The sequence below is a fragment of the Aphelocoma coerulescens genome, chromosome 2 (genome assembly GCF_041296385.1).
Source record: "Aphelocoma coerulescens isolate FSJ_1873_10779 chromosome 2, UR_Acoe_1.0, whole genome shotgun sequence".
NCBI lineage: Eukaryota > Metazoa > Chordata > Aves > Passeriformes > Corvidae > Aphelocoma > Aphelocoma coerulescens.
In genome coordinates, this window is record NC_091015.1 from 7,828,219 (window position 1) to 7,850,406 (window position 22,188).

Sequence of the window (22,188 nt, forward strand, 5' to 3'; positions counted from 1 at the left end):
ATTAATCAAAGCATAGTGAGGCCTAACCTTCTTTAGGATTCCAAAAAGAAATGTAAAGCAACAGGACTGTAAAGCAACACGAACAAAAGGGGCATTTAACCTTTATTCTAAGTGGGTAACTTTGGGGAAAATATGCTTGGGGACAGGTTACTGACTAGTGTAGATTTGCACTGATTCATCTGGTTTTAGCAAAGCTGCAGCAAGTCTTACCCTCTCAGAAGTTGGTCTCTGCTGTCTGAAAGGAACCAGGAAGAAAGAAGGGCACCACCACATGATATCATGAATATGAAAAAATATAAAAATAAAATATTCAAATAAAATATTCTGCAGGAAGTAGCAAAAGAGACATACCCACAAGGAAAGGAAAAACACAGGATAAAGAAAAATGCTTAAGAGGTTCTTTCAGGAAGGAAAACCAGCAGATGCAGCACAAGGGAATGTAAACTCTGCCAAAACACTGAGAATATGGGCAAGATTCAGGGAGAGAATTTAAATACAGAAAGATACTTTTTCAAATAAAGTAGAGATGCAGCACAAGCAAGGATAAATTATATTTGTTTCCCATAGACCAAGTCCAAGAAGAGATTTCCTACAAAGATGAATCATTTTATCTCAGATCCACAGCCTTGTTGATAAATCTCAAAGTGATTCACCAAGAAAGAGTATTTCCCAGGGAATGAGTTCTAGCCCTTTTTTAGAGCTGCTGAAGGTGTTGCTTAGCGGTCTGGGGATGCAGATAAATTGTCTCTGCCAATTCAAAGCTCGTACACAGTTTCCATGAGGGGAAGTTTTATGTCTGCATGTGATTTCCTGAAACAAATCAAACGTTTCTGCAGAGGAACCCATAAAAAGCTGACAATATATTAAGGCTGTTTTCTCTCAAAATAGTTAACTCAGACTTATAGTGCAGGTCCAGCTGGGTTAGAAAAAAAAAAAACAAAATTAAAAAAAAAGAAGAAAGGGAAATATGTCTTAAAAAATCTGACAGAAGAATCCAAACAGTGTTAGCATATGAAACTAAAACCAAAAGCTGTTTCAGTACAATAAACAGCAATGGAAACTGAATATTTACAATTCCGTGCACAGAGGACACATATACCTTGGTTCAGCAGTAAAGTCTGCAAGACATTACTGGGGTGATCCCAGTTGGCATTAAGAGAAAAATACTGGGCTCATCTGTCACTTCCAACAGTGGCACTAACAATCTGTCCAGTATGTTTTCCAAAGGCACTTTGCTCAGCAGGATCAGCTCTGCTAACTCTTTCCATCACAGCTAAAAATGAGCAGAGATCAGAAGGGATAGCCATATGCCAGCTTAATTTTACCCTTCATGATATGCAGAGAAGAGCTGCCTTTTTCCATATCTTTAATTGATTTCATGTATTTTATTTGCTACATTTAACACATCAATGAAAGACAACTGGAACCATCACTGAACCACCACCAAACACTGATCTTGGACCATTGTTCTGCCCATCACAGGCATGACTAACAACTACTCCTAAATCCTCAGTGCCACCACTCAGGAAGCCCATGGGTCCTATATTCCTTCCAAGTGTAATGATGGCACACCTCGTGTGAAAAGAAGACCTGCTGGCTCCAGTGAGGCCAGTTCATAAACAAGAAGCCCAGTTATTCCCTCTGTATACACCAGCCTCCCATGTGTCCTGGAGAACTGGTGTCTTAAAAAGGAAGCTTGCGAGCTGAGTCCTGCTCTGCGAGCTCATCTTTTGGTGCTGAACTCTAACATAATGTACAGCTCACACTTAACTATCCCTGATAGGCCTCTTCCCAAACCCTTGCAGAGCCCAGAGGGTGAACTTGTATTTAACTGGTTTTTTATGATTTTAGTCTGGGAGGATTGTGACCCGAGCTTTGCCAGTGCTGGCAGAGCAGCTGCTCAGGCTGTCAGGGAACAGTCAGGAGCTCGGCATCCTCCGGTCACCCCATGGCTGGTCGCTGACGCAGCGTCTGGCTTTGGCACCATCATCTTACAGAGTCATGGGATTGGCAGGATCCCCTTACACCATTTTAAAATGATGACGGGGATCACCGAACCCTCCGTCTTCAGGAGATGCCACGATAGACGCCTTCAACCTTCCCCATTATTAACTGCCATCTCCCAAAGGGACAAGCAGCAGGCTGGGCGAGCACACAAGGGCTGGGCTGCAAAGGCCACCAACACGTGGCCTTAAGATGAGACATGGGAGATTCAGATTAGATAGCAGAAAAAAAAAAAATCACTTTTAGGGTGGTCAGGTATTGGGATGGGTTGCTCAAGGAGGTGGTGCAGTCCTTGGAGGTGTTCAAGAGGCGTCTGGACTGATGCTGGGTGATGTTTAAGGGTTACAGTGCTGGCACGGGGTTGACAGCTGGACTCATCGATCTTAAAGGTCTCTTCCAACCTTGACCATTCTATGATTCTATGACAGCGTCGCCACCACCAGCATCTCCATCCCTCCGCCGCCCTCCCCTTCCCGCCCGCGGCGGCGCGCATCCCCCGCGCGCTCCCGCCGCCGGCCGCGTCCCCAGGGCCCCGCACGGGCCCTTCCGCCGCCGCCGCCGCGGTGCGGGCGGAGCGGCCGGCCCGGGAGGCGGGTGGTGTGTCCCGCACGTCATATCAGCCGCCCGCCCGCCATTGGCTGCGCCGCCTCACCCGACCGGAGCCGCGGCCGCCCGGGGCTGGCGCGGCGACTCCCGCGCCCGGCGCTCGCCCCGCCCGGCGGGGAGGGGACGGGCGGGGCGGCGGCGAGGAGCGGAGCGGCGGGTCCGGCGCTGCCTGCGGCCGCGGGTAGGTTGGTGACGGGTAACGTGACATCCGCGGCTCGGGGCTTATAAACCTTCCCCGGGGCGCCGGCCGGTGGCGCGCAGCCGGCAGGGAGGCGGCGGAGCGGCGGCCGGCGCAGCCTCCCCCCACCCCGAGGTGAGCGGGCGGCGGGACCCGTGCTCCGGATGCCCGGGCGGAGACGGGCGGGCTGGGGGGCGGAGGCTGTACGGGCCCGGGTAGGGGAGCGATCCCCGTCCCCGCGGGAGACGGTCAGCGCGGGGGCGCGGGCGGGGGTCCGCGTTCTCCCGTTAGGACGAGGCAGCGCAGCCCCGGGGCTGCGCCGGTGGGTCCGGTCACCCCGCATCCCCCGGCGTCTCGGGAGCCCTATCGGTGCTGGAGGAAGCGGCGATGTGTGTCAGCGCAGACAGAGGCGCCGGCCTGACCCGTTGCTGGGGGCTTTACTAGCGTGTGCCTGTGCGTGTGTTTCAGGACTCCGGAGAAGCCAATGCCCAGGCTGGAGAGCTGCGCCTGGAGCTGTTCCTGCGCTGCTAGAGGAAGGCACAGGACCCAGCTAGGGGACACGGCGGCGGGGCTGGCCGCCAAGGTGGGCGAGATGCTGAGCTCCTCCGTGTCGAGCCCCTCGCTGGCGCTGGTGGGTCGCGGCGCTCGCAGCCCCAGCACCTCCAGCGCCACCAGCAGCACCAGCAGCACCTTGAACTGGAGTCAGCACCTGGTGCAGAGGAGCGTGGTGCTCTTCGTCGTGGGTGCTTTCATGGCCCTGGTGCTGAACTTGCTGCAGATCCAGCGGAATGTGACTTTGTTCCCTGACGAAGTGATTTCCACTCTCTTCTCCTCCGCCTGGTGGGTGCCCCCGTGCTGCGGCACAGCCGCAGGTGAGTCGCTGACCTCCACGAGTGATTTTTGTTCGTTTCCTCATCCTCTCGTGCAGGCGGAGAGACGATGGGGCTGAGTGCGTGACCCGTGCGCGTGGGAGGCCAGCACTTCCATCACACAGCGAGTGATGCGAACTCGGGCTTTTGGAAGGGTGCGCGCCCAGCTTTATCCACGCGCGAGAGCTGCCCGCGCGTTTCCGCGTGTCCGAGGGCTATGTTTGAGCCGGTGCGCTGTGAGGGGGAGGTAGAGCGGCGGGTTTTGTTTCCCGGGCCGGAAGCGCGGCGGCGGCCGCGGGGTTCCCGCGGGGTTCCCGCGTGTTCCCGATGCCCGCGAGCCGCGCGCGGGGTTCCCGCGCTGCCCCTGCCTCGCGCCGCCGGGGGGCGTGTCGGCCCCGCCCCCCGCCGCCCATTGGCTGCCGCCGAACTGGTGAGTGGCGGGCGGCGCGCGCCATTGGCTGCGGCCGCGACTGGCCACGGGCCGGGCCACAACAAGGAAGTCACGTGCGGCGGCGCGCGCGGGCCCGCCACCGGCCCGGGGCCTGTCACCGCCCCTGTCACCGGCCCGGGGCCTGTCACCGCCCCTGTCACCGGCCCGGTCCCACCGTCACCGGCCCGGGGCCTGTCACCGCCCCTGTCACCGGCCCGGGGCCTGTCACCGTCACCGGCCCGGGGCCTGTCACCGCCACCGGCCCGGGGCCCGTCACCGCCCCTGTCACCGGCCCGGGGCCTGTCACCGTCACCGGCCCGGTCCCTCCGCCCCTGTCACCGGCCCGGGGCCTGTCACCGCCACCGGCCCGGTCCCACCGTCACCGGCCCGGGGCCTGTCACCGTCACCGGCCCGGTCCCACCGTCACCGGCCCGGGGCCTGTCACCGTCACGGGCCCGGTCCCACCGTCACCGGCCCGGGTCCTGTCACCGTCACCGGCCCGGGGCCTGTCACCGCCACCGGCCCGGTGCCCCCGCCCCTGTCACCGGCCCGATCCTCCCGCCCCTGTCACCGGCCCGGCCCCTGTCACCGTGCCCGGCCCGGTGCCCCCGCCCCTGTCACCGGCCCGGGGCCTGTCCCCGGCCTGGCCCCTGCCCGGTGTCCCTTTTCCTTCTGCCCCTGTCACCAGCCTGGCCCTTGCTCTCTACCCGTGTAACCTGCCTGGCCCCCACCCCTGTCACCCGCCTGGCCCCTGCCCAGTGCCCCTTGCCCACTGGCCCTGTCGGCTGCCTTCTTGCTGCCCCTTGCGCCTCTCACCTGCCTGCCCCCTGTCACCTGCCTGCCTGCAGCCCCCTGCCCACCCCTACCCACTGCTGGGCAAATACTACAGACGATGCAAGTCACAGTGTGGTTGTCACAGCAGCTGGCACATACCCAGTGCTTTATCATTCATAACTCCCCCAGTCCATGTCTAGACAAAACAAGGCTTTGGTGAATGGTTGGGGAATTTAAAAGGAGTTAAATTTTAAGAAATAAACCCACTGTAATAATTTTAATTTGCATTGAAAATACTGTAAACAACTCCTGCATGTTTTTGTTTAATGCAGTTGTGTGATGTCTGTTTGTATCACACAGTGAAGGGGGCATGAATGATAAACCATAAACCTGAATGAATAATGAACTGTGTAGTAAAAAGGATGGCCTGGGATATTCTCCAATGAGAGTTTTTATAGACCTGTCACAGTTGGATTAAACTTTGGAATTTAGCTGTTAGCATAAGGCAAAAGTCCTGCTAGCTGGCAACAGAATAATGAGGCTGTTTCAGAACACAGCTGTCTTGGAATAGTATGTCCTGTAGCCTTCTTAACATAGAATTTATTACTCTTAGGTGTTTAAGGAAAATAAAACAAAAACAAAAAAAGGCAGGAAAGGAAATGTATAAACACAGAAGTTACACACAGTAAAAGCAGCATGTCTGACCCTGGAGCTGGTGACAACACGTGGAGTTGCAAGTCTTAAAAGAATGAAACTCATCTGGTGTTTTTGCTAGCAGCTGGGCTAACACTAGGCTGTGTTTTTCTTCTGCCAATTTCCAAACTGATAAGGTTCAAAAAGTGCTATATGAAGATAAGGTCTTTGTCTGCTTAATAGTATGAGTAGTTATTTTTCCCTCATACAAATAGACTGGTGGCAGGTGCTTGTTTAACTTCAGCTCTGCTTCTGTTTGGTATCAAAATTTATCTGACATGGACAGGAGCACTGGGCTGACTTACAGCCCAGCAGAAGGAGAGAAAGCAACTCTGCCAAGGAACTTTTAAGTCCAGGCAAATATTTAATTGAGACCTGATTCACAGCTGATGAATCATGTTCATAAAGCTGTCAGCCCTGCACGTGAGCAGTGAACCCATATTCCACTCCTCGCAAAGCTTTTATTATGCTTTGCTTTTATTGGTACAAGCATTTGCTCAGGATGGCAAATGACAAATCTCTTTGGACAAAAGGAGCTTCAAGTCAGATACCTTAACAGTGCAATATATATCTCTGCTTTAGAAGTTCAAAGAGAATACTGCTGGTTAGAGTGGGGTTTTTACTTCTCTGAAGTAGAAAAGGTGGGTAATAATTGTCTTTTCTTCCTCAGTCTGACAGTAGTGTGATGAGCACCTTGCTGTTTCTCAAGCACTTACATGCCAAGCTAATATTCAGTGATACTGGAGTAATCACTGCCTGACAGCTGGTACAAGTGGTGTTCCTTCTCTTGCAGCTGTGGTTGGCCTGCTGTACCCCTGCATCGACAGCCACCTTGGGGAGCCCCACAAGTTCAAGCGGGAGTGGGCCAGCGTCATGCGCTGCATCGCCGTGTTCGTGGGCATCAACCACGCCAGTGCTGTATCCTTGAGCTAGTGTTTGCTCCATGGGCTTACTCTGTGCTCATGAAACTCTCTGCCACTCAGGTCTGGGAGAATTGTGAAGGTAAGGGTGGTGCTTCTGGCAGAGAGGTTCTGTGAGACCTGCTGTGCGCTGCAGTGGTTACTGTGGGATGTATAACATGGCTCACTTGAAGTGTTACGGGAGGGAAGAGGGATCGACATCGCAGTATGTCTTGTTTAACTGCAAATGTAACAGTGGAAGTTGTGTTATTTTAATCTATATCTTGTCTACATCTAAAAGTTAACACAACTGACTAGTGATGTGCTAGTGAGAAGCACAAAATAAGAGTGTTCTTTGTGTTGAGATGTGGTGGTTTGAGCAGAAAACCTAAGTCAGCTGGCTTACCCAGGTTACTTGAAACAAAATTCCTCAAAGTTAAATATTTTAAAATGTAGCATATTCTCTAGATGTTCAATGTGACAAAAATTGATGTTGACTTTGCAGAGTCAACAAGAGCTATGATTGCTTGGCAGGTCTGAAAACCAAATCCTAAATGTATTGTATTTAAAGACAGAGAATTGTGCTCACTTCCAGTTTGAGTTCTCCCTTGTTCAGTTTCAGCAGCAGCATGACTGCAGATTTAAAAAGGATTGTCCTTAACGTCTTTTTCCAGAAACTAGACTTTGCAAACAACGTCCAGCTGTCCCTGACTCTGGCAGCCTTATCACTGGGGCTTTGGTGGACATTTGATCGTTCAAGAAGTGGTCTCGGACTTGGAATTACAATAGCTTTTGTAGCAACTCTGATAACCCAGTTCCTTGTATATAATGGTGTTTATCAGTAAGTTATGCTTCTAAAATACTATTTCAATTCTCCTGTCTTAACTAAAAACATGGGTGCACATGAACTGGAATTTAGTTGTTAACATATTTGGCACGTTCTTATAAGAAAGTTATGTTTGTCTAAGGTAATGGTCCGGTTGTTCCAAATGCCCAGGCTGAGAACTGGGGGGTGGAAGGTGGAGAGCAGATGGATTGGGATGTGTGTTGAAATGGTAGGAGCTCAGACACCTGAACTTCTACTGGATCTCAGCAGAGTGAATTTCTAAACTTTACTGGCTAGGACATGGGGGTTTAGAAACTCATGAAGTTTACAGACTTAATTTGGTCTCCCAATTTCCTTTTCCTCTGTTGCTGCTTTTTTGTTTCAGCCCAGGGAGAGAACTCTGTAGCATCTGGTTAACAGTATGTAAGATGATGAAAGTTACTTGTCTCTAATTTATCTCCTTTTCTTTACTAGGTATACATCCCCAGATTTCCTTTACATCCGTTCTTGGCTTCCATGTATATTTTTCTCAGGAGGTGTGACTGTAGGAAACATAGGACGCCAGCTGGCTATGGTAATTACTGCATAATTAGTAGTTTCCTTAACAATCCAAATCCCTTCCATTGTTGTTAGTCCAAGAATAAACTGTGCCTTGAAGGGTGTGACTCACAAACTGACAGAGTTAAATGGATGTATTCCTAACAGCTGAGCTGTAAGCAGACAACCTGTGTTGCCAGTAGAGTGAGTATTGTCTTAGTAAGTGTTGGATTATCTTTTGTATTTAACTTTTTCCAGCAGTATCCTAAATAAGACTGGAATCAGTACATTGCTCCTGCTCCATCAGTGTTTATAATTAACATCTAGGGTAGCTGGAGAACTGAGACACTGATGGGCTTTCTCTAATTACTCATGCACAAAAGTATATATAGGGAAATGTCCCTATATAGCATCAAATTCCACTGCTCCAAAATCAAATATTCTCTTGCTGGTCACTTAAGAGATGGTTCAAGTATCACTCCATACATGGGATAATATAAATTGCTATCTTGTTTGCTAGGTTCTTAAGGAGTTATTTCCTGGTGGCACACTGAAGAGTAAACCTGGCTGTGTTGTTTGCACATCAGCCTAAGGCTTAGTTGTGAAAAGTGCTCTGACACTGATGCATAGTAATAATTAATATTGTGTTGGTTTAACTTCTGTCTTCTTTGCTATGTAAGTCCTGTATCCTGGAAAACATCCTTCAGGTATTTAACTTTCCTAAGGCTGCTTTGGTTTAGGTGTCTTCAATTTTTCCTGAAGGAAGGGCATTTGATGTTCTTTAAACACAAGTTCTCCCCCTTCAAATCCCACTGGTGCATACAATCTGCATTTGGGTTTATTTAGGACTACGTGTATGGGAGAAGGAGAAGATATAATTTCTCTTTTTAAATTTGCCACTCACATCAAATGAAAAACATACATTAACTTAATTCTATTGAAGCTTTGCTATTGCAGCAGAGTCTCAAAATAAAATTACAGTTGGTTTTGTGCTACAGTTCTGTATTTCACACAGTGCTTCCAGTCGCTCTGCTGGTCCTGTTAGAAAGCAAAGGAAGGGAGCCTTAAACTAGAAAGAGCTAAAATGAATTTAGGCACATAGAACTTTTTTCCTTTGATATCTTTTCACCTGGCATCTCACCTGAATGTAGTTAAAATCAGCCTGGATTCTGCCTGCAGCTTTCCTGTCAATCTTGTCATCCCCCTTATAAAGAAAGGGGGAAGTTGGCAAGGCAGAGCTTTTTATTCTGGTTATTTAGAGGTGTCTTCTCATGTGTTTTACATTGCCATTACTTAGTCAGGAAAAGCTTGGAGAGGTGCAACATTTTCATATGGAGCACTTCTGCGAGTCATTGTGCAGCATTCCATGCTGGAAATCCAAAGAAGTAAGAGTCTATAATTCAATCAACCACATCTTTCTTCCACAGAGGTAACTCAAAAGTACTGGTCTGTTTTGTCAGCCATTGTGGATGTGTCAGGAAGATGGAATGCAGCATTTTTTTAACCCATACTTGACTTAAAACAGTTATTTCTGTAGCTATATTGTGCTGCAGTCCCTGAGCTATTTGCTGCATGTGACAGCTGCAGACCAAACAACAGATATCTTCTGGGCCTGTCCAGAGCAGAAGGTGGCACCTGTGGAAATAAGTGGAGTAAAGTTGCTTTGCTTCTTCCTCAGCCCCTGTCTAGCTTTTGCAGTTAGAAATTAAAAGTGAAATGAAAAGTGTCCCTGAGACATCTCCCATGGTGATAAATGTTAGCTGGGAGATGCTTGCTGCTTTCCAGTTCTTGGATTTCAAGGGAGCTCCCATGTACTAACAAAGTGCAGTGTGACCTTTCAGCAAACCTGCTGTTAGCAGAGACTTTGGGGTTTTGTTTGGCTTGTTGGACTTTTTTTGCTACCAGCTTGAGGATGAAATCCAATGTTTTCTTTTAGTAGGTTTTATACAAAAGAAGAGGCAAAGGTGCTGCTGCTGCCGCCATCAATTCTTTTCTGCTCATTATGACACCTAGAGTTGCTCAGTCAGTGCTAATCAGCTGGGTTAAGTGGATGGCAACACTTAATTTTGAGTTGTAACCATTCTCAGCATCTGACAAATTAGGGTGGTATTCAGAGCTTGGGCTTCACAAATACCTATTGTGTATTAGTGCTAGAGACTGGACTGAGAATGCCTTCAGTACTTGAAAATTTGTTTGCATTTTGACCCTAGAAAGAGAACGTTACAAGGTTTGTTTCAAAAAAAAGTTGGTTAAATTTCTTACAGTGACATACTACAGGATTCCATACTAGAAAAGGGACTTAGAGGGAAATGAGTTAAGTCTCTGATACCAGGCTTTGACTGGAAAATAAGATAACTTGTGGTTAAAGGCAGTTTGAAAAAGGGCTGTTAAAACTGAATTAATGTCCATTAAGTGAAGCACTGGGTACCTTCTGCTAAGAAATGAACTGAGATAGAGAGGAAAGATAACAAAGTCTTATAAAAACTAGTGCAGTTGTCAGATGGATTTTTCAGATGCACTGATTGAGGCAACAAACACCCATAGTGTTTGATTTGGTTTTTTGTCCACAGTTAGGGAGCACGTCCTTGTTAAGCTTTTATAAGAAGCCATGCTCGCTGGGTCATTGTCAGCCTAATTGGAGTTAGTTGACTATTTAATAATTGAAAATACTAAAACCTAACATGTGTTTGATGTTTTTTTTCCATAGGGTATTCCAGAGAAACCACACAATGACTAAGCCTTTGAAGAACACCCAGTGCCAGTGTGAAAGCAACATTATGAAGATGTGTTCCTTTTTAAAACTGAAGATTATTTAGAAGAAATAATCTCTTTGTGGGCTCACTGCACAAATGACTTGTGGGGGAAAAAAAATATTAATCCACTCTTAGAATAGCCAAGTGAAATTAACTGCTTATCTTGAAATCTTACCCTGATTTACTGCATAAGCATTTGCGTATGGCTGTTCTCTGGAAGAGTTTAACACCCAGTGCATACAACTGTTCAGGCTAAGTGGCAGTTTTCCAAGTATTAGATTCCACTGTAAGTTATTGAATCAGCTGCCGTGTTTTAAAGCCTTGAAACGGAAATTTAATTACAAGCTCTTGTATCAGTGCCCAAAGGAAGTAGATCGATGGTGCTTAACAATGATGAAGTATGGTTTAATAGGAATAGTATTTATCCAAATCTTTAAAAAATAGGGTTATTTAAAAATAAGAGTGATCGAAACAGATTAAAGGCATTGCACTAATGCTTTTAGGAGACTTATGAAGGAATCATGCCCTTACTTGTAATGCTGCATTAAGTTTCTGTCTTTGATGGTGGAGAGCGTTTGAGGGATGAGAGGTTGGAAGCCTTAGTTTGGAATTTCTAAATTACTTCAGTATGAGAAGTGAACACTGGAGACAATCTTGTTCAGACGTGAACCTTTATCAATAGATTCCAACTGGAAATTTCATTACTCCTGAGGCTTGCAGGTAGATTTGCAAGAATCAAGTTCTGGCCACAATTCAGTAAGAAATCTTAAGTGTGTGTGACTACCCCTGCTTAATATTAGACACCTGCTTCAGTGTCTCACCAAAGGACGTCTTTAAGTATCTCAAATGTCTGGTGTCACTGAAAAAACATGCATTGCATGTCTTTGCCTGGCCATCAAATATGTGCCCCCAACTTCTTTGATTTGTTATTTCCTCGTAGAGCTGCCCTTTCAATCAGGGTTTGGACTGAAATGATTAGAAACAGAATTGGGCCTAAAATGTGATTTAAGCTGTATGTGAAAAATAGCAAAGAGCTTGTTTTCTCAGTTCAGTTTCTGAAAGAGATCACTACTTGTTTTTACACAACCCTATAGAACTTGCAATCTGTGATTGCCTTCTTAAAAACAAAAAGTGCTTATGTCACTGCATTAAACATTTGGTGTTTCCTAATACATAGTTCTGGTGAGCACAACATATTCATTTGATAGCTTAGACCACAGGAGACCTAAATAGCAAGTATTAGGTCTTAAAAGTTGAAGTGCAATGTACAGTAAGTCTGAGCCTCAAGTTCTCTTCAATATCGATCATTTCTTATGAGAGATTAAAGAGAAAAGGGTTCTGAGTTCATTTCAATGCTGCATGGAGTCAAATGGAGCAATAATTTATTTAACTAGTAAAGCTAGTTTTGTTGTATCTTACATTGAACCCAAATTTTTAGAAATACTCCAATTTTGTGGTTATGGTGTACTTGTAAACTTTTATGGATTTGCCTTTTTGTATTATGCAATTTTTTTTTTTTTGGTTGTGTTCTTTTACTATATTACATGGCTTCAGTTATGGTTAGAGGTATCAGTTAAAGGTTGAACCATCAAAACAGATGTTGAGGCCAGGTCACAGTTCTGGCTGTTTTCACTCTTCTAAAGGAATGCTAGCAACAAAAGTTTAGCACAAAGTCTGTACTACAGAGCACTACAGAGCAGACCCCAATTCTAACATTGCTTTGGTGTAAATCAAGAGTAATTTCATTGGTACAAGATCCTTCCTCAAATGTTCAAAACCTAAATAATCAAATTCTATAGAACTACTTGGAGAGGTCGGGGTGGGTTCAGCTCAGCTGTTTAAGAAGCTGCTGCCTTGCTGGAGATGCAGCTTTGTAACCATCTTGAAACCCATTTCACAATGTTAGGAAACCAGATGTAAGTAAAGCTGGCAGTGATCTCTATGGATATTTGATAGAGAAGTATTTAAGATTTATTTGTAAAAACTGAAACTAAATCTGTACCTGTTAGAAATAATGCAGCCAAAAATGTAAGTCAAAAGTTCATTTTTTGCCAATACTTCTGAGTATCTTAACCAAAGTGATTTAAGTTTGGAAGAGGTGGGGAGGGGAGTGAAGAAAATTTGCACTATTCTGAATTTGAACACTTAAATTCTCATTCTTACTGATAAGTTTTCACCGGTGTGTTTGGTTTTACACTTTTTTTACTATTAAAGTTTTAAGATCAAACCATGTTTGCCTTGGATTCTCTGTGCTCACATTATGCAGGAATCTCTCTTGAAAAGGACAGTTGTTATGGTTGCATAACAAATATTCAGTCATGCATATGCAGTGGTTTAAAAAAAAATAAAAATTCCTAAACTGAACTTGGCAAGATCAGCTTCAGCCTGGGTTGTAGAGTTGAAGAAAAACAGCCTTGCTATTGTACCAGGAAAGAAACATAAGTGTGTTGTGGTTTTGTGGCTTCAAGTACAGAATCTTCCTGCCATTGTCTTCCAAAATGCTGAAATCCATAATCTGAAACAAAATATGGAGGGGGCAGGGTAAACATGAAAATTCCTGTTGTGGTTTGCTTGTCTGCAGCAGTGATTACTAAAGTCTGAAGCATCTTGAAGAGTGCAAGCTAAGAATGAGCTGATCAGGCTAAGCAGCTCTAATAGCAGCTTGCAAATTTAGACTAAAAGTCTTCAATTTTACTGCACTTAAGTCTCTGTTTTGGACTTCTAGAAGTTGCTGCATTTTCAGTGGAAACAGTAGAATGACTTTTTGGTCAATTTTCTGTTGGCTTAGCTGAAGAAAGCTTCGTTAGGAACCTCTTAAGTACTTCAGCTTAAATAGCCCAGGTTTGTTTAAGTTCAGTGTAGCTGCTGCTGAGGTCAGTGTTAACAGCTCCAATCTGATGGCCCACATTCTCCAGGTACATTGATTTCCCTGAAACTCCACTCAAATTTTGTGAAAAGGAATTAAATATATATTTTTTTTATGTGTGTATGTATATAAAAGGTTGTGGGACACAGCCTGGTCTTGGAGAACTAAAGCATGAGGGTCTCCTTTTGAGGCAGGAACAGGTGTACAAAGTTTATAAAGGAAAAAAAACCAAAATATTCTTCCCACCAAGTGGGATGATTTGATGTGCATATTCCTGCAGATCCATTCTGTGGCTTGTGCAGCCTTTGGCTTTAATCATGGGGATTTGCAGGTGCTAAATTAGCCACAGGAGGGCCCATAGTCTGTTCTCTGAATGCAGCAGGAACATATTGAGATGAATAATGAAATTAGGTCTCAATTGCCTTTACTGCACATCAGAGTAGCTCCAAAATTCATGAGAACAAAGCACTACATGCTGGACTAATTGAGCAAAGCATATCTGTGAGAGCTTATTGGGGGTCCTGTCTTGGAAACAGGTGAGAGGTGGGGATGACAGTGGGTTCTTTCAGCTAAAAGGCCAAGAAAGGCACCTATAGATAGATAATGGTGATTTCTCTGGGCAATGAAATACCACAGGGGTTCCCCCATACACAGTTTGGAGTCATCTCTCTGCTTTCAAATCCTTACATTGTGCAGTGATAATGTTCTGCCTTCATGGGCTGCAAAGGGGGACAGATGAATTGCATATTCAATAAAGCCACAGTCCTGGTGCCTGGCTGTGTGATAAGAGAGTCTGTAGATCGTGATGATGCTTCTGACCTGCTCTGGCTAACTTTCAAACACAGAATTCAAAGTACATAGGATAATTCTTATAAATAATGAATTGCTACCCAAATCACATTAAAGGTTAGAGCTTTACTGAGTTTTACTCTCTGAAAGTTTTTGTCCAGCTGCAAATCATGTTTTCCCTATTCCATTAAGTCTTCTTTGTGTGTTAAGTGGCTAGAGTGCTATTATATTGTTTTATTAAATATCAGAAAAGTGCTACAGAGATTTACATAAAGCTACTGTGTTTTATGAGAATTAAAACATCATCTACAAATCAGCAGAAATTAAACACAGCTACATCAGTTTCTCCCAGCTGGGATGGGGCTCCCTGTGGCAACCAGGTGTGTGCCCCTTGGGTATCCCTGCCATGGTTTGGGGCTGGGAAGGGGAGGCTGACTCCTGTAGCTGCTGTGTATGTCTTTTATTCATATGAATGCACAGGAAGTTCATCCTTTTCAAGATATCTTAGAGTAGGAGCCAAAAAATTAAAATAAGTTAACCTGGACTCACAAGTGAGTCCCATCCAGTAAGGGCCTGTGACAGAAAGGTTCACTGAGATGCTCCTGGAGAAATGTAATTTGTTCACATGTGACCATGGAGTTGTTCAAGACAGAAGGTTTGGTGGCTGTTCTGGGCTGCCTTTTGAGTTGCAGGATACTGGAGAGCTCACAGAATCATGAAATGGTTTGGGGTGGGACCTTGAAGACCATCTGCTTCTAATCCCCCCCTGCTATGGGCAGACACACCTTCCACTTGCCCAGGTTGCTCCTAGCCCCATCCAGCCTGGCCTTGAATACTGCCAGGGATGGGGCATCCACAGCTTTTCTGACCAACCTGTGCTAGGTAAGACCACCAAGCACCAAGTCTGGGTCCACTTGCTACCACCTTGATGTGTTGGTTTGATTCTGACCTTTGAAAAGTGGTCCAAGTTGTCTGACAGTGCAATGCTTCACCTCTTCAAAAACCTAAACCACTCTTTTTTATAAAAACGAAATAAGCAATTTTGATTTCCAAACCTTCTTTCTGGTTGTTTTTAATGTTGCAGAAATGTATAAGAATTTGTTGGTTTAGAAATTATCTTTTGTTTTGATAAATCAGCATTTTTTGTCCAGAAAAAAGATTTTTTTAAAAAAATCTGGTCACTTTTGGTAAGTATCACCTTGCTTATGCACCACCCTCATCGATCTTTTATTTTCTGGCCCTGGGTAATCACTTTCTTCTTCCTTCCTGCCCTTTGTTGGTGAAACGGCCTCCTCTAGGCTTTATACTGGCTTCGTCACCTTTCAGACCTCATCTTCCTCTCTGCCCCCCCCAATGGGAGCTTGAAAGGCAGCAGACACCTGTTCTGGATCTGTAGTCTGCACGCTGCACCGTCTGGACCTTTTCATTCTCAGACATTACTGAGAGCTTGTTCGAGGATTTTTTTTTCCTGTTTTCTTGCCTGTTTCTGTCAGAAACTCTTTTTAGAATAAAAAGTCAGCCTGCTGAAAAGACCAGCATCCCCCATCTCGGCACCTGGGGGAGCAAGCAAGGAGCTGTGTTGTTGTGCAGAATCTCTGCCTTGTCCTGACAATTGTGTTTGGGAAGATGAACTGAAGTTTTGTGTTTCAAGCAAACAAAAGAACCCAAATAAACCCCAAGTTTTTCTCACCAGTTCTGCTGTGGCTCAGGAGAGCAGCTTTGCAGTGCCAGCTCTGTCACTGTCACTGGTCCTGGAGACTTCTGGGGTTTCAAACAGCATCCCCTGGGGATGGGATACCTCAGGCTGTGTGTTAACTCTGGATCCTACAAGCCATCACTCCGATTTTAATACCAGCACCTCTCGTGCTGCTGCTGTGTTACAAAAAAACAGCTGCTGTTGAGTTTAATGCTAGCTATCATTTGAACAGATGTCATCCAAAATCAAGAGAAGTTGTCTGTGATCCCTGATCACTCCTGGTGTGTCGCTGACAGACCAGGCTGGAGGGTCCTTCTTGGAGGGGTCTGTGCTGCTGAGCTCTTGCACCAGGACCCTGTAGCACAGAGCGTGGCACTGTGTGGAGCTGTGCTGGAGGGATGAGCAATCAGCGCCGATTTCTCCAGGAAATCTGCTGCTCCAGGGCTGGTGGAAGAGGTGACATGTGCTAATGGAGGAAGAAGGTGCAACAGATCCCCACCAGCATCGATCAACCCCACTCCAAATTTTGCCCTGCAAGGATCAGACAGCATAGTCCAGAAACCGCTGGAGGTGCAGAGCTTGGGCTAAGGAAAAATCCCCAGGAATACCTACCCTGCTGACTTACCCAGCACTAGCCAAATAAACAGGGCAAAATCAAAACGCCAGGGGCTCTTTTGTGCACCAGAGACCTTGTCCAGACAAGCAGAGATGATTCATTTCCATGCAGAGCTCTGCAGCAGGGAAATTCTTTGCAACCTCTTGCTTAAAGGTTTTTCCTTGCTTGGCTGAAGCACACAGCCACTGCGGTCAGTGACGGCCCAGAAAGGATTCAAACACAGGTGACCTGAGGTGTAGCACAGGTGAAGTCAGTGGGACTGGAGATGTGCTGAGCATCACGAGCAGCTCTAGGTCTGGAGTTGTGCTCCCAGCCACAGCAGAACAGCAGAGACTGTCACTGCTAAGGGCTGGAGGTTGGACATGAATAATCCTCCTACCAAAGCTCCCGCAAGTCACCTTCCAAGCACCTTGCTTAGGGCTATTTTGCAACAGTTGAGTAAGAGTGAATAAAAACATCAACAAAAGAGGCACACTCCGTAGTAAGCAACTGAGTTATCAGCTCAGTGGAAGAAGACAGTAATGGTGTCTAACAGCATAACCAGTTCTGATGTGTTTACTCAGAATTTTAGCAATTTTTTTGTCTTTTCATGCAAAGAAAACACCTGGTATCTCCAGGGCAAATCCTAATGTCATTGTTTAGCTTTTACTTCATCTTTACTCCCACAGCTTATGGTGCTGCTGGGATGAGAATCCTACCAGGGTATGAATGAGTCTGTACCAAACACAGATTGAAGGTACGACCTGGGGACTCATGATTCCCTTGGTGGAACTCAGTTGCAAAGAATAAACATTCCCATAATTGTAGATACCCCAAGGTATTCAAGGCTTCTCTACGGGCTGGTGGATTTGGCACAGGAGACACAAATTGGCCATGAAGACCACAGAGAAGGTGTGGTACATCTCAGAATCATGGAACTGATGCCTTGAAGCAGCTACCTGAAAACAGAGGCTACACGAGATTAAGAGAATAAAAGTGGGTATTTATTTGAAGGGCCTTCAAAGGTACACCTTGGGAGTCAAAAGCCTCCAAGGGGCTCCACCCAAGATGGACCCCAGGTCATGGGTTTTTCACACTTTTAAAAGTTTGGCCCATTTTCATATCAGGGTTAATTCTCTGATTATAATTTCAGATAATGATGTAATTACCCCAAGTTGGCTCCCCCTGTCCAGAGGCTCAGTTTACATATTTCAAGGCCTGGGACAGCAAGGTGTCCTTGAGTTCAGGCCCAGAGAGGGTTTGTTACATCTAATCAAAATGAGAGAACAGTAGCTAACAGGCTGTATGAAGTTTCAGAGTTACATACTAACCAGTACAGGATCTGAAAAATATAAAAGCTAAAACCTAAGGCATCAGAATCACTTACACTGGGAAAACATTTAAGGTCATCAAGTCCCGCTGGTAACCCAGCACTGCCAAGTCCATCACTGAAATCCTGTCCCTAAGTGCCACATCTACACATCTCTTAAAGACCTCCAGGGATGGTGACTCCACCACTGCCCTGGGCAGCCTGTTCCAGTGCTTGACAACCCTTAAGGAGAAGAAATTTTTCCTAATATCCCATCTGAACTTCCCCTGGCACAACTTGAGGCTGTTTCCTCTCATCCCAAACCAAAACAACAGGAGGCTCAAGGTTTGAACTCCACCTTCAACGTCCACTAATGTGTGAACCAAAGACATCCATCAGTGCTTAAGATGAGAAAAGCCAGGGGGTTGGGGGTTTTCTCAACAATCAGATGTTGGAAGTAGACCATGAAGCCAGCAATGCACAGTTACCTCAGCATCATCACGCCCACAACTCACTGTCATGGGAAGGACCATTCTCCTGGAAGGTGCATCCAGGTGATGAAAGTCTGAATGCAAACTTATGAGGTCGATAGAACCAGTAGCTTCACACAGGAGCTGGTGAATAAGTCTTTCCCATCAGATCTGCAGTGGGATTTGGGGAAAGAACAGCTGCATTTTTCTGCCGGCTCCTTGGGCATGTTCCACCTGCTTAATTGAAGGCAGGTCCGAGTGAGCCATCTGTTGACCTGGTTGAGGAATCAGAGCTTCCCACTAATTTAAAGATATTCTTAACAGGTTATTAAAGGCCTAGAAGGAAAGGAGAGATGGATAAAAAACAACAGTAAGAAGCTTTGCCTTAGAGGCACAGGTAATATCTGTAACAGCTGCTACACCCTATGCCTAAGCTAATTGTTAAATGAATCACCCTGGCAAAAGAAGCATTAATAAAGGGAAGCGAAGACTGAACATCTGGAAAATAATATGAAAGGGAAGAATTTTCATATTTTGGAACTCCTTGCTGTGTGGGAACTGCTTGGGGAGACAGCTCTAATTGCTTGTCTGAGAGAATGAAAAGCAAATCTATTCCCAGTCTGAAATCAGCACAGTCATTGTGTATTCCTCTCTGCTCTCCTGTCCCAATGCCACAACTGTTACAGGGGGCCCTGACCTGCAAATATCAAGACAAACTCTTCATCTTCTGCTCTTTGGCCAGAGAGCAGCGCTGGTCCACAAAGGCAGTGGTGTGCACCAGCCTCCTCAGGACCTGGGTCCAAGCTCAGAAGCTGTTTTGAGCAGCCAAGTGCAAGACAAACCATCAAAATAAGGTTTTTCTGGTGGCACCTCTGTCTCAGGGCTGCTGGGTGTTACCAGGACTCATTTGATAAGCCAGCTCTCTGCCTGAGGCTGTCATGACAATGGCTGTGGGGTATGAGGGGAGAACACCAGGCCTTCTGCTGCCTGTTCCTGCTGTGCCTTGCAACACTTTGCTGGATACAGGGAGCTAAAGACATGGCCAAGTTTCTCCCTCTACAGAAAAAGGACACGGCCAACACAGAGCAGAGTCCTCTGTGCAAGCCCCCGGAGATACCTTGTCCAGCACAGCAAGGAGCTCTGCAAAAAGAGCCCACATCACAGTCTGAGCCAGACCCTTTTCATGATTTGACACTAGAAACTGGGCTGGATGAAACTCTGGAATGTTCCTGGGCCTCGTTCAGCTTTGGTAAGGAGAACCAAACCAGGATACCATGGATCTCTCTGATAGGAGGATGCTGGGATTTTAGCATATGCCTGGAAAACAGATTTGCTGCAATACCTGTGCTCTGAGTCTGACTGGGCTTAGCTTTTCTGCTCACCATTTCCTTGCAGAAGCAGCTCATGATTCTTCCACCTTCCTTCCATTTGGTCTTCTTGCTCTTCTGCCATTCTGCATTTTCTCCATCTCTCATCTTGGGGAAGAATCTCCTTCACTTAACACCTCAAACAGCACTATACAGCCAGATCTCCATCCAGCAGAGTACCTGGCAGCCCAGGTTTCTGCACAAATGGGTCCTGGGCAGCAACTTCCCAGGGCACATGTCCAGCAGGACACTGGGTCTGTAACAGGGGCATGCTGAGGGCAGGGGAGAGAAGCAGCACTGAACCAGGGCCCTGCAGCAAGACAGGGTCAAGGCTCTCTCATTTCAGCAGGACTGTAAAAGTCTGATGAAGTCTTCTAAACAGAGCTTAAAAGCAATTCAACCACCCTCCGAACACAGCACTGCTCCCAGCCCAAGCTTGCAAGGCATTGCCAGTGGCATGTGAAGCCCTTCTGAGCTTTTAATTTCCACCTGCAAAAGGGATAGGAGAGTTTTTCGATATTTTACATTTGCACTGGTGTAGGTGAAATGCCAACCTGAGCACAGGCAGAACTTTTATGTGGGACTCCACTCTTAAGGTCCCCAGCACCACCTGGCGTGCCCCAGATCCCACCCCTCTGGTGCCACTGAAGGAAGAGCCTTTGACCCCTGTCTCTTGACTGGCTGAACACAAAACTTCCTGTAACTGATTATTCCGATCTGCTTCTTCCTGATGTTCTTCTGGAGTAGCTGTGCGTGGGAATCAATTTTGCAGGCGGGAGACCTGACACGGGGATGTGCCAGCAGCCCAGTGGCAGCGTGTGGCATGGCACTGTGGCATGGCCCTCGGGAGGGCTGTCCCGTGGCACGGAGCAGAGGAGGCTCAGTGGGTGCCAGGGTCAGGGATGAAGAGGGGCAGCACCCCGGGCACCCACGGGTGCAGGGAGAGGAATGCCACTGAGGCAGCACGGACAGGGAAGACGCTGAAGCCAAGGAGGGGGTGTGGGGGGGCTGGGGCCGGGCAGGCGCATTCCCAAACATCCACGCAAGGATCCTAAAGCATAATTATGAAATTTTAAAAAACAACTTGACGTTATAATTATAACGGTTCCTGGAGGAGCCGCGTAATTGAATTCTAGGGTGTCTCGCTCTCATTGCAGGCACTAACAAGAGAATGGCTCAGCTTCCCTTGCAGCCTTCCCGGAGCCCTGCAAAGCTCGGGAGACACCCAACAATTCAATTATTGTTTCCCTCTGGAAAGCAGATCATTTTAGACACGCGGCCAGCTCTAATTACAAAGGAGAGGGGGGGAAAATTTCTTGTGTCCAAAATTATTTGACTCATTAAGAGGATTTACTTTCTGCCGGGCCTAAGGAGTTGAAGCTCTGGTGGAAGGATGGAAGGCGGAGAGAAGCAGCAGCTCTGGCAGGAAATAGAGGGACCCCTACCCTGAAGCAGCATCCCCAGGAGCCTGTACTCGGGGCTGAGCCCCTCCAGGTCCCCCTTTCCCAGGGAAAGCTGTTTTCCATGCGGAAGGAAGCCGGGGCTGCAGCCAGGGGTGGTCGGGCAGGCAGAGTTCATGGCAGACCACGAGGCTTGGCACCAGCAGCATGTGAGGAGAACAGCTCCCTCGCAGGGGTTTGGCAGGAGCGAGACCGGGGCTGGGGAGCTTCCCTCCTCCCTGCTCTCCTCGGCAATGAAAACATGAGGTCTTTTACTCAAAAGCTTCATTATGGTGTTGTGGGGGCTTTTTTTCCTCAGATTATTTTTAAGTGCTCTTTTCTGGCAAAAGACGATTTTACGTAGGGGAGGTCCCTTTTCCAATTACCATTAATTAACTCATCTGTAATAGATTTTTTTATAGCCCTCCATTTCCTATGGCAGGGAGAAGGCAAAGGGCAGGAGGCTGACCCGCTGCTCTGCCCCCGGATGGATCAGGGCCAATCCAACCTTACCAAGACAACACTTTAGGAGGGATTTTTTTCCATTTTTGTTTCTTTTTTAATATTTTTTTATAATTAAAATAATGCCTTCATGGGTTTTACAGGGACAATGCTACTGCCCAGTGTGGACAGCTTGGGTGAGAGGAAAGGGATTCTGGGCACAAGGCTCCCAGAACCATTCCATGCTCTCATCCCCAAATCCACACCTTCCCTCCTCTCCAGTGCAATGAAATGAATTCCAGCGTAATGTTTATGGTTAATTTGAAATCTAGCACTTGTTAGCTAATCCTGTTAGTAGCTTGCAAAAACAAGGGATCCCTTGTATAATCAGTAATTATAACAGGCGTTTTATGTTAAATTATATCTAATAAGCAAGACAAAAAGAGGGATGTGTTCTCAGATGAAGCTTTCCTCATCCAAAAAGAAAATAAAATAAAAAGAAGCAAAAAGTCTTCTCCATAAGGAAACTATACACCTAGAGGGAAAATTGGAAAACATTAAGTGGTGGGATGTCACAGTGCGTTTGGCATGTCGCAGCACAGTGCCGGGGGTGGGAATTCAGAGTGGTTTCGTGCCCCATGGCAGGA

General features: G+C 46.6%; 1 protein-coding gene across 1 annotated transcript; it reads left to right on the forward strand.

Annotated features, from left to right (window-relative positions):
- Positions 1 to 2,810: 2,810 nt before the first annotated feature.
- On the forward strand, positions 2,811 to 12,801 carry INSIG1 (insulin induced gene 1). The gene is made up of 6 exons (XM_069006398.1): positions 2,811 to 2,923; positions 3,257 to 3,660; positions 6,348 to 6,472; positions 7,128 to 7,294; positions 7,754 to 7,853; positions 10,524 to 12,801. Exons 2-6 carry the CDS (start codon positions 3,273 to 3,275, stop codon positions 10,551 to 10,553), a joined length of 810 nt encoding a protein of 269 aa, XP_068862499.1. The 5' UTR covers positions 2,811 to 2,923; positions 3,257 to 3,272; the 3' UTR covers positions 10,554 to 12,801.
- The last annotated feature ends 9,387 nt before the right edge of the window (positions 12,802 to 22,188 follow it).

Excerpts from the sequence above, each read along its gene's own strand:
- INSIG1 (XM_069006398.1), top strand. The coding sequence starts at position 3,273 with ATGCCCAGGCTGGAGAGCTGCGCCTGGAGCTGTTCCTGCGCTGCTAGA. Across the intron at positions 3,661-6,347 it reads GTGCTGCGGCACAGCCGCAG|CTGTGGTTGGCCTGCTGTAC; the intron begins GTGAGTCGCTGA and ends CTTCTCTTGCAG. Across the intron at positions 7,295-7,753 it reads GTATATAATGGTGTTTATCA|GTATACATCCCCAGATTTCC; the intron begins GTAAGTTATGCT and ends TTTCTTTACTAG.